The 11,916-nt window shown below is 46.2% G+C and overlaps 1 protein-coding gene across 1 annotated transcript in view; it reads right to left on the reverse strand.

Moving 5' to 3' along the window:
* SPTBN4 (spectrin, beta, non-erythrocytic 4) overlaps positions 1-10,060 on the reverse strand; it is a 79,550-nt gene extending 69,490 nt beyond the window's left edge. The window contains 1 exon segment of the mRNA XM_014541695.1: positions 9,869-10,060. Within this exon segment, the coding sequence (XP_014397181.1) occupies positions 9,869-10,028 (160 nt within the window). The 5' untranslated portion in view covers positions 10,029-10,060.
* Positions 10,061-11,916: the final 1,856 nt, after the last annotated feature.

Here is an 11,916-nt window from a genome sequence, read left to right on the forward strand (position 1 = left end):
GAGCATTGACCTAAGAACCAGGAGGTCACGGTTGGATTCCCGTCAGGGCACATGCCCCTGTTGCGGGCTCGGATCCCCAGTGTGGGGCGTCCAGGAGGCAGCTGATCAATGATTCTCTCTCATCACTGATGTTTTTATCTCTCTCTCCCTCTCCCTTCCTCTCTAAAATCAATAAAACTACATTTAAAGTTTTCCTGAGATATCACATCCACAAGAAGCCTTCCCTGTTTTCTATCCCAGTTGGCTCTGCTCATTCAATAAATATTTGAGCGCCTACCATGTGTCCCCCACTGTTCTAGGCTCTGAATAAGGCAGAGTCCTCTGTCACAGAGCTCCGTGTAGTTGGGGCACAGACAACATACTAGGGAGCCATCGAGGTGCCCCTGGGGGAGGGACAAGATGACAGCTGTGTTTCGGGAATATCTCAGGCTGCTGTCTGGGAGGGGGGGTCAGAGAGGGCAAGAATGGCAGCCAGGAGACCAGGGAGGTGACTGGGGAAGGGACTCAGGGGAGAGAGGTCCAAGCTGGAGGAGGGCAGAGCTGTGGAAACGGGAGAAGAGGGCATATTGGAGTAGAGATGGAAAAGTAAAACCTGGCAACTGACAGGCTGTGGGGAACGAAGAGGAAGGACTACGCTACACTGAATGCTCCCTGAGGGCAGGAACCCTGCCTCCCACTCCCTAGCGACTGCACTGCCAGCTAGACACTGCATATCCCACCTCCTTAGGGTGAGGAATAGGAGGGTGACTACAGAGGAAAGAGTGAAAAAACAAAATGGACTCACCATAGCCAAGCTAACAAAATCACTTAAATTAGAATGGGCTGAAACGTGAGGAATAGATTTATTTTACTTTAGCTAGCCTGAGGACTTAACTTTTTAACTTTTCAGCTGTGCAACAATGCCTAGAAATAGATATAAATCCTATAGATAACCTTCCAAAGAATTTAGGAAAGAATGTTCATGAGAAGAACTTAGGGGGAAAATGTTCATGTGTCCAGACACCTGACACCTGGCAGGTCACCCTCTCAGACCAATCCAGAAGCTAGGAATGCAGGACTGATTCTTCTCAAGAATGCACTTTTTACTCAACTTTCCTCTTTCCTTTGGAACACTCTGGGTCCTAGTAGTGTTGCCAGAATTGCAAATCTTAAGATCCTTGAATAAAACTTTGTCATTTAATTTTAACAAGGCCTCCTGATTCCTTTACACTCAGGTGACACTAACGATGGGAGGGGAGGGGAAGGATGTGTGCAACTGCTGCCTCCCTTGCTTACAAAGAGACGGTTGGGAGTCTCTTGCTCATTTCTTAAATAACTGCTTTAGTATGAGCTACACATATTATAAAATTCACTCTTTTAAAGTGTAAATTTAAAGTGTGGCTTTTAGTCTAGTCACAGAGTTGTGCAACCATCAGCACTGTCTAATATCAGAATATTTTCAACACCCCAAGAAGAGACCCTGTAACCATCAGCAGTCACTCCCCATTCACTCTTCTCTCAGCCCTAGGTACCACTAATATATTTTCTCTGTTCTGGACATGTTATATACATGGAACCACACAATAGATGGTCTTTATGTGTCTGGCTTCTTTTACTTAGCATAATGTTTTCAAGGTTTATTGATGTTGTCACATGTATCAGTACTTTATTGCTTTTTCTGGCCAAATAATATTACATGTGTAGATATACTACATTTTACTTATCTATTCATCAGTTAAGGGACATTCGGGTTGTTCCCACTTTTTGGTGATTATGAATAATGCTGCTATGAACATTCAGGTGCAAGTTTTTCTGTGGGCACGTTTTCAGTTTATCTTGAGTATATACCTGGGAGTGGAACGGCTTGATAATCTATCTTTACTCTTTTGAGGAACTGCCAAACTATTTTTCAAAGTGGCTGCACCATTATACATTCCCACCAGCAATGTATGGGGGTTCCAATTTCCTCACATCCTCGTCACCGCTTGTTATTTCCTAGGTATTATTATTATTGCCATCCTAGTGGGTATAAAATGGTGTCTCGATATGGTTTTGATTTGCACTTCCCTAATGATTAATGATGCTGAGCATCTTTTCACATGCTTATTGGCCAATTGTATTTCTTTGGAGAAATATCTATGCAAAGCTTTGCCCATTTTTAATTGTGTTATTTGTCTTTTTATCATCTGTACTCCCTTTGCTACTTTCTGTGAACCTATAATTATTTCATCATTTGAAGTTTTATCAAAAAAAGAACCTGCTGCCTGCCCTTCATTCCTCGTCCCCTGATTCCCACAGGCTTGAACACCGAGGTCCAGAGAGCACAGGGTGGAAGAAAGAACCTGGAACCCACATTGACTGCTTGGAACAGCGCCTCTCTGCCAGCAAGGCTGCTCGTCGGGGGACTATGCAGGAGGGAGAAATGAGCTGCTAACTCCTTTAAGCCACTGTATTGCTTGGGTCTCTTTGTTACAGCAGCTTAGCCTATACAGATATTATTCGCATTTTGTTACCAAGTAATTTAGTAGTCACACTTTTAAGATCACATATGAGGAAGTGATGACAGAAAAAGACGAAGAGTTGGATGTTTGGTTATTCTGCTTTTGAACGCTGATGCCCAGGCCCACAGCAGATTTGGCCAATGCTGATGCCAAAACGGAACTTCAGTGCATCCCAGAGTGGTGCCAGAATGAGGAAACTGGATTCGGCCCTGCCGCCAGGAGATGACCAGCTGTGTGGCTGCCAGAGGTCATCTCCTCTTCGGGCCTCCATATTCCCATTTGCAAATGAGGGATTTGGAATAGATCAACGTTCCTTCAGTGGGTCCTGGGGGACGCTGGGTGTTTGGGGACTCATGCTTGGAGGACAAGGACCCAAGAGAACATTTTTTATTTTGTCATTTCACTTGATGAAATGACAAAATAAAGAAAATTAATAGGAACACATCCTGGACCACCCGGATGGTGACTTCATAAAGGACCATGCAGTGAGAGTTCGATTTTTGTGATTACAATCTTATTAGCATGGAGCTGAGCTGACATGTCCAGAACCGAAATGCCCAGGGGACCAGGCAGGTCTGAAATGGGAAAACGAGGCCCTCCTCACAGGCTCAGCGCCCACGTGGGCCCTTGTCTGAAGTCTTGAAGATGGTGGCCCAGTGCTGCCATATCATGTGACATCATGAGGAGCCAAACATCTGTATTTTTTAAAGACAAAAACTCCCTGTTTTTTAAATGTTGCAACTGATTTACGTTTTTATAAAACACAGTAAGGGTGAAACCAAACATGTCCCCGAGTGCACTTCCAACCTATGATGACACGGAGTGTTTGCCATCGGTGAGTGTGTCTTCCGTGGCCCTTCCAGTGCCCCCACCACTTTTCCGCACCTGCTCTGTGTGGACTGTGACTGGGCTCCCAGCCCTCGAAGGCCTCAGACTCTCTGTTGGGTTTAGACAGCAGATGAGAGGAGAGAAGAAAGGCCTCCCTGAATGACCAGCTTCTGGCAGTACCTGGCTCCTCTCCTGCATCCCCTGCTCCTACTGGGAGGCCTCTTTCCCATCTCACCACTGCCTGCCTGGCCATGACCAGCTTCTGGCAGTACCTGCATCCCCTGCTCCTACTGGGGAGGCCTCTTTCCCATCTCACCACTGCCTGCCTGGCCCCAGCCCCTGGGGGTCTCCACTGCCCACCCCTCTGTAAATGGCCCTTCGTTAAACTCTCCTCTGTTTTATCCCTTTGAGGGGACCACTGGCTTCCTGCCAGGATCTAGCTGGCACAGGTACCTTTGGGCTGTCAAGACTCTGAGCCAAATCACAATTGTCCTACCTCTGCCATGTGCTCATACTGAGTTATCATTCATATGCTCTTCTCCACTGTGGCAATCACCAATCACAAGTGAGATACATTTCCTTAGAATGAGACTTTAATTTATTCATATCTTTAATACATTGACACTTCCATGGAGCAGAGGGAGAACTCCTTTATCCATTACTGGTTAAGGAGAAAGGATACAGAGAGATTTAATATGTAAGTGGTATGTTTTGATATTAGTCTGGGAATAGTTAGGAAGCTGGAGAATACCATGAATATTGGTGGAAATATGGAATATCATAATCCTCATGCCTGCTGGTGCGAGTTATAGACTGGGGCATCCATTCTGAAAACAACCAGACCAATTAAACAAGTGTACACCCCCATGACCCAGCAATTCTTTCCCCTATGTGTCCCCAAAACTTTTTCACACTGGTTCACAGCATATAGAAGGATGTTCAGTGAGGTGCTATGTGGGGATGGGGTGGCAAGGAGCTGGGTCAGGGTTGGAGACCGCCTGGTTGTCCATCACTGGGAAGGGATGGGTCAAATATGATGAATACACACCCAGGACTCCATGCACCAGTGAGAAGCAACAGATTAGATGTACGCAGAGCCACATGGATGCGTCTTAAGACATTGCTGAATGAGGAAATCATGCAAAAAAATGCAATCTAGAATATGACAAAACTTGTATCAGTCAGCAACACCTGCAGCCACAAACCCATACATATGGGGCTCCCAGGTTTACGACAAAGTGACATTGACGTTCAGGAGGGAAAGGAAAGTCTTTTCAATAAGTGGAGCTGAGTCAACTGGATATCCATGTGGGTGGGGGGACCTGACCCACACACACTGTACACAATAAATATAATAAATGTCATTTGGGCTATAAATCTAAATGTGAGAGGAATACAACAAGGCTTTTAGAAGAAAACATCAAATAATATCTCCACGGTCTTGGAGTAGGCAAATATTTCTTAAAGAAGACACAAAATGTTAGCCATCTGGAAAATAATTATTAAATTAGACTATATATAAGTTAAGAAATTCTGTTTATCAAAAGGCACCATTTAGCAAATGAAAAGATGAGCCACAGAGTGGGTAGAAAATATTCACAACACATACATATGACAAAGGACTTGGCCCCAGAATATATAAGAACTCCTGAAAAGCATCCGAAAAAGGCAGGAAAATAGGCACTTCCCAGGATATCCAAATAGTCAATAGACATATGAAAAGGTGCTCCACCTCATTAGTTGTTATTAGTCATCAGTAAAATACAAATTAAAGCCACAATAGAATGCACACCCACCAGAACGGCTAAAATTAAAAAGAATGACCATAGCAAAGTTTGGTTGGTTGTACACTCATACACTGTTGAGGGGAATGTAAAATGCTACAAACTGGCCATGTTTGTACCGAAGTTAGATATACACCTATCCTATGATCCAACAATGTCACTCCGTGGTGGGTCTAAGCCATCCAGAAATGAGAGGTCTGCCCACCAAAAACATGTACTAGGAAGTTTAAAGCAGCAATAGCTTTATTGGTAATACTTTGTAATACTAGCAATTGCCAGTTTGCAATAGTCCAGTTTGTGAGAGCCCTAACCTAAAAGCAACCCAAATGCTCATCAACAGGATAGGCTACAGCTTAGTCACACTGTGGCATACTGTACAGCGATGAAGGAACACCTACATGTACGGGCAGAAGTGGATGAATCTTACAAGCAGAGTGTTGAGTGGCTGAAGCCAGACACAAAACAGTGCAAGCTGCATGATTCCATTTATGTGGAGCTCAAAAACTAGCAAAAGGAATGTGCACTGTTGGAAGTGAGGAACAGATTTTATTCTTGAGATGCAGGGATAGAGAGGTGGCCAGAGCGGGGCTTGTCTGGGCTGCCATATTCTGTATCCTTATCTGCTGGCTGGTTACAAGATGGTGCTCATTTGTGGAAATGCTGGACACTCATGATGCACGTAATACTTTAACAAAGAGTTAAAATATATGTCTGCGCACACACACTAATTAGCAATGCACATTTTGAAAGATCATCCACATGCGAAGGAAAAGATGTGCATTAAAAACTATTAGAATGGGTCCAGCTGGCATGGCTCAATGATTGAGAGTCAACCTGTGAACCAGGAGGTCACAGTTTGATTCCCGGTCAGGGCACATGCCCAGGTTGCGAGCTCAATCCCCAGTGTGGGGCATGCAGGAGGCAGGCAATCAATGATTCTCTCTCATCGTTAATGTTTCTATCTCTCTCTCCCTCTCCCTTCCTCTCTGAAATCAAGAAAAAAATATTTTTTTAAATTATTAGAATGGTCACCTATAGGGGAGAAGGCATTGATGTGAGATATGGGAATAAAAGAGAGTAAATGAATAGATAAAGAGGAGAGGGGCCTCACACAGATGATAATGGCAATGGGCCACAACAGTTTTTTTCCTTTCTTTTTAAATTTATTTTTATTATTGACACTATTACAGATGTCCTCATTTCAGACAATTTCTTAGATGTCTTCATGCTATATATGTTATGGAGGACTCTGCTCAAAGGTTTGGCCTTAGTTTGAATAGAGAAAAACTACGAGAGAAGCAGGCAAAGGGATGCAAATGGAAATGTATCCTAGAGTCTAGGTCAGGGGTGGGCAAACTTTTTGACTCGAGGGCCACAATGGGTTCTTAAACTGGACCGGAGGGCCGGAACAAAAGCATGGATGGAGTGTTTGTGTGAACTAATATAAATTCAAAGTAAACATCATTACATAAAAGGGTACGGTCTTTTTTTCTTTTTAGTTTTATTCATTTCAAACGGGCCGGATCCGGCCCGCGGGCCGTAATTTGCCCACGGCTGGTCTAGGTCATATTAGCATTTGAGTAGCAACAAGGTTTCACAGAATAGTAGCATCGCCAAGTTACTGTTAATGTGAATGTTACTGGTTTTGTGGTTTTGGTCTGGAGTCTGATATCATGTGTTTTAGTTGTAGGGAACTGTAGGTATAAGACGATAGAAACAGAATTATGTGTTTGTGTGCATTTAAGAAACTACAGTTACAATAATTTAAGTAGACACAGGGAATGTATGAGAAATATTTTTTCTTACAGGGGATCTCTACATTTCTCTAGACTGGATGCTGTCTGAGGTCCAGCACTGATGTTCTGTGAGTCAATGATCCTAAGATTTGAAAAGTCCTTGGTCTTCATGTTACCACATCCCACCTCTGCTTAAAAGCTTACCATTGCTCCCTGGTGTCCTCACACCCTTCACTGTGGCCTACAAGGCCCTTCACTATGTGGCTCCTCTCCCCTCATCATTTACTCACCATCTGTACCCCCTCACTCAAGTTGCTTCCAACTTCTGGAGATCTTGCATACGTTGTTCCCTCTGCCTGGAATAATCTCGCACTCTCTACCCAAAGTTCACTACTCTTTATCCTTTAGGCCTCAATTTAGACATCTCCTCCTCCAGGAAGCATTCCTGGACTCTCCGGACTGAAGCAGGCACCTCCTTTGGGCTCCTACAGCCCCCGGGCTTCCCATCACAGCCCTGTGCCTGTGCCTTCCCCATCCTGGCCCTAACCCCTCTGCGTCATCACTATCTGGCTGGGTCTAACTCTACCACTGGACTGGGAGCCCTGTAGGGGCAGGACCAGAGCTGGCTCAGTCACCATTCTGTTCCTCATATTGTCCAACAGAGGTCAGGCACAGAGCAGGCACTGAATAAATATTTTGTGGATGAAATAATAAGTTCTGAAATTCTAAGATGATATGTTTTTAAGCGTCTAAGAATCTAAAGGTATGATTTTAAGTTTTCATGAATATATGTTTAGAATCTAAACAGCGGTTCTCAACCTTCCTAATGCCGCGACCCTTTAATACAGTTCCTCATGTTGTGGTGACCCCCAATTTCATTGTTACAAATTGAACATAATTAAAGCATAGTGATTAATCACAAAACAATATGTAATTATATATGTGTTTTCGAATGGTCTTAGGCAACCCCTGTGAAAGGGTCGTTCGACCCCCAAAGGGGTCGCGACCCACAGGTTGAGAACCGCTGGTTTAGATCATTCTAGGTTCCAAAATCAGAGGAAGCTGCCAATCCATGGCTCGAATTTGGTTCAACGTTCTTTTTAATTGGGAAATTGCAGGTAAACATCAAAGCTAGCAACTTTGGGCCTGGTGAGAGCTGGTGTCCAGGGCATTTTTCGCTAGCTGACTATAGCCCCCAGTCCACTCACTCATCTATGTCACTTGCTTCCCCAGAGGCCTTTGAGTTCGACACCCTGCTCCACATATTTTAATTCTAAAGTTCTAGGCCGAAACCGGTTTGGCTCAGTGGATAGAGCGTTGGCCTGCGGACTGAAAGGTCCCAGGTTCGATTCCGGTCAAGGGCATGTACCTGGGTTGCGGGCACATCCCCAGTAGGAGATGTGCAGGAGGCAGCTGATCGATGTTTCTCTCTCATCGATGTTTCTAACTCTCTCTCTCTCTCCCTTCCTCTCTGTAAAAAATCAATAAAATATATTTTAAAAAAAATTTAAAGTTCCAAAAATTGTAGTATTGAAGATCCCATGATTGTCAAATGCTGAGTTACTAAAATTCTAAGATTCTGACTTTAGGGTTTCAAGGTTTTATGATTATAACAATATATATTTTATGTGTATAACAGTCCATGTTTCTGAGACATTAACATCCCAAGGGTCAAAGGTGCTAAGGGTCTAATGTTTTCAAGGCTTACGATTTTGAAGTTACACATCTCTGAGGGTCTTTGCTTATAAGTTTTAAGGCTGATGATTAAACTCTTCTGAGGTCCTAAAGCCACGTGAATACACAGTCGTAAGGTTCAAGGGTCTACAATTCCGAAGGTCTAAGGTTCTAAGATTCTATCTATAATAGTAAAAGCATAATATGCAAATCGACCGAACGGCCAAACAGCAGAACAACCGACCGACGACCACACAATGACACGCACTGGCGCCAGGCCAGCCAAGGCCGGTGCAATGCAATTGGTGGGGGGGCCCACCATCGCCCCACCATCGCCCCGCAGAGGGAGGCCCAGGTCACCGACGGGCGGGCTACAGCGGGTGGGCAGGGCCTCCCTCTGCAGGCGACCGATCACAGAGCCCTGGCCCTGCAGAAGGAGGCCCAGGCTACCTGGCCGGTGGCGTTGCAGCGGGTGGGTGGGGCCTCCCTCTGTGGGGCGATTGATCATGGGGCTCGCGGACTGAGAGAGGGCACAGGCCAGGCTGAGGGGCCCCCCGTCCCCCCCCATCCCCCACCGACGAGTGCATGTTTGTGCACCGGGCCTCTAGTAACTCTATAATTCTCTGGGTTTTGTTTTTTTGTTCTAAAACATCGAAGTAGGTGACCAACAATCCCAGTTGTCCCTGAGGGCTTCAGTGCTAAAGCAGGAAGGTTTGGTCATTCTATCTCAAAGTTCTCAGGATTCACATTTCTATTCAGAAATTCTAAAGGCTTAGGACTATAACCCTCTATGTATATTAGAGTTTAGATGTCTAAGGGTCTGAGGTCCTAGGAGCCAATGATTAAAGTTCCTAAGGTCTGTGACTATAAAGTTTTGTTTACAAGAGTCTCCTCCACTTCTAAAAGTCTCAGTTTCAAAGCATCTCCGAATCTGACATTCTAAGGTCCTAAAACCTGGCATTTCAGCATTTCAGGATTCTAAGGAATTCCACGTTCCTGGGACTGTACACGTCCCTAAGGACCTAAGACTGCACCGCTACATACAGCAGCCACAGGCCACATTTAAATCTAAACTAATAAAACTAAATAAAATTACAAATCCAGTTCATCAGGAGGCACTGGCCACATTTTAAGTGCTCATAACTGCAAGTACTAGTGCTTAGTATATTGGACACCCCAGACAGAGAACCTTTTCCCATCATCATGGGAAGTTCGACTGGACAGTGCTGGTCTAAAGATTCAAGTTCTAAGTGTCTATAACTGTCTTCCCATCCTCCAGGCCATCTAGGAACAGACATTGAGGCATACAGACAACACCCCAGCAGCCCCCTCCCTCTCTTCCCCGACCCAGTCCTCTTCCAGGTACCTGCCAAGGCCTTGATCCGGGAGCACTCGAAGAGTGAGGGGGCCGTGGGCTGCTCCCGCTCCCAGCCCCGGTCTGGGCTCTCCCAGCGGGCTGCAGGGTTGTTGTTGTTAGAGGCCGGCAGGCCTTCCATGTTGTCCACTTCCCCTGGTACCTGTGCCATCCGGGAGGGTGAGGCCTGGGGATGGGCAGAGGTAGGTTAGGGCTGGAAGCAGGGCCGGAGCTCAGAGATCCCACTTCCAACAGTGACTGGCTGTGAGTCCTGTCCCCTCTGTCGTCCTCAGTCTCCCTGTCGTTAAAGTGGACATAATAATAATGACAATAATGTTCACCCTGACCACACCATAGGGCTATGGTGAAGCACCTGGGTAAGCTGGCACAGGGTAGGGGCCTGGCAAATTGTCACTGTTGTTGGTAGAATGATAACACTGTTATCAATAGAACTCTATAATGCAGTAATAATAAACATTTATTGAGTACTTGCGCTGTACTCAGTACTTTATGTGCATCATCTTATTTAATTCCCACAAATTCCCTAAAGATAGGCTATTATTAGGCCTATTTGTTATACAGAGGAGGAAACTGAGACACAGAGGGGTTAATTCACTTGCCCGTGGTCACTGCACCAATGGCTCCAATTCTTCCTTATAGCCACACCCTTTGTCATAGAACCCTTCAGTGTTCTCCTACGGTGGCAATGGGAGGGGTGGAGGAGTGGGGTGGGGGGCATGCCCCACCCATTCACTCTGGGTTTGGCCACATGGCTTCGATGAACAGATTTAGGTGGAGGTGCGGGTGAGTTCTGACCCTAGGACTCAAGAGACCTTGCATGTTTTTGCTTGTGCTTGACTATGGCCATGAGAAAAGCACTGCAAGGCACTAGGGCCAAAGCCTCAGGTGTTCCAGCCAAACCAGCAAGAGCAGCCAACCATCAACAGCCCCCTCCCCACCCTAACACGTAAATAAGCCAGATGAGCCCAACCTAAGTCACTGCCCTCAGACTCTGTGGCTACATAAATGCTTACGAGTTTTACGACACGGAGTTGGAGGGCGGTTTTATGCAGCATTATTGTGGCAATAGCTAACTGACATCTCGCCTGACTGGAGCTGTGTTCTAGAACACTGCCAGATCGTAAATATGAAATTCAAAGGGGTGGGCAACGTCAGACACACCTCCTCTGCCATCTGGGACCCCAGGCTTGATTCCAGCACTAAGAAAGGAGGGAACAGTTGCCAAGCCACTAGATTTTAGGAAAGCGGGTCTAGGTCTTAGTGCGGTGGAGATTGTCTCTTTTGATGGACACTCAAAAACCCATTGTTATTCTCCCCTTCTTCCATGGGAAGCTGGCACATGGCTCCTTACCACCTGTGTGCCCTTGGCTAAATCACTGCCCCTCTAGGCCTCTATTTGTCCATCTGTAAAAGGGTAATTACAACGGTACCCATTTCCCAGGGGTGTTTGAAGATGAAATTGGTTCATGATGCAGGGAGCATGGGAGCATGGTCCTTGCTAGTATTTTCATTCTCTGGTCACATAGCAAATCAAAGTGCCTGTGCTGGAGTCAGGCAGAAATGAGTTCAAGTCCGGCTTTATTCTTGCTGCATCTTTAACCCAGTATCTTTAGTTTGGCCTCTCTGGGCCTCAGTTTCTCTCCCTGTTAAACAGTGAACATAATTGTTCCATTTCGGGATGGGGAGGCACTTCACACTTCGTGAGCTCTCAGGCCGCCCGGGAGCAGTCCCGGAGCAGCCCTGGCCATGACGCGATTGAATGGAGACAGGAGGTGGTGGGGGTGGAGGATGGGAAGGAGTGTCCTGGGGCCGCAGCAAAGGCCGGCGGGGCGCAGGCTGAAGGTGGGAGCAGATGCTGTAACCTTTCAGCGGCCGCGCCTCTCTCCCCGCAGTCTAGTCGCCGTTCCCCAGGAGGAGGGCCTGGAAGGACAAGGCCTGGGTGGGAGACCCCCGCGCGGCGCGGAGGCTGCTCTAGGTGGGGAGGTGGGGGCTCGTTCTGCCCTCGACCCTCGCCTCCCCCCAGCCAGGGAGACCCCGCG

This window comes from Myotis brandtii, unplaced genomic scaffold (assembly GCF_000412655.1).
Source record: "Myotis brandtii unplaced genomic scaffold, ASM41265v1 scaffold277, whole genome shotgun sequence".
NCBI lineage: Eukaryota > Metazoa > Chordata > Mammalia > Chiroptera > Vespertilionidae > Myotis > Myotis brandtii.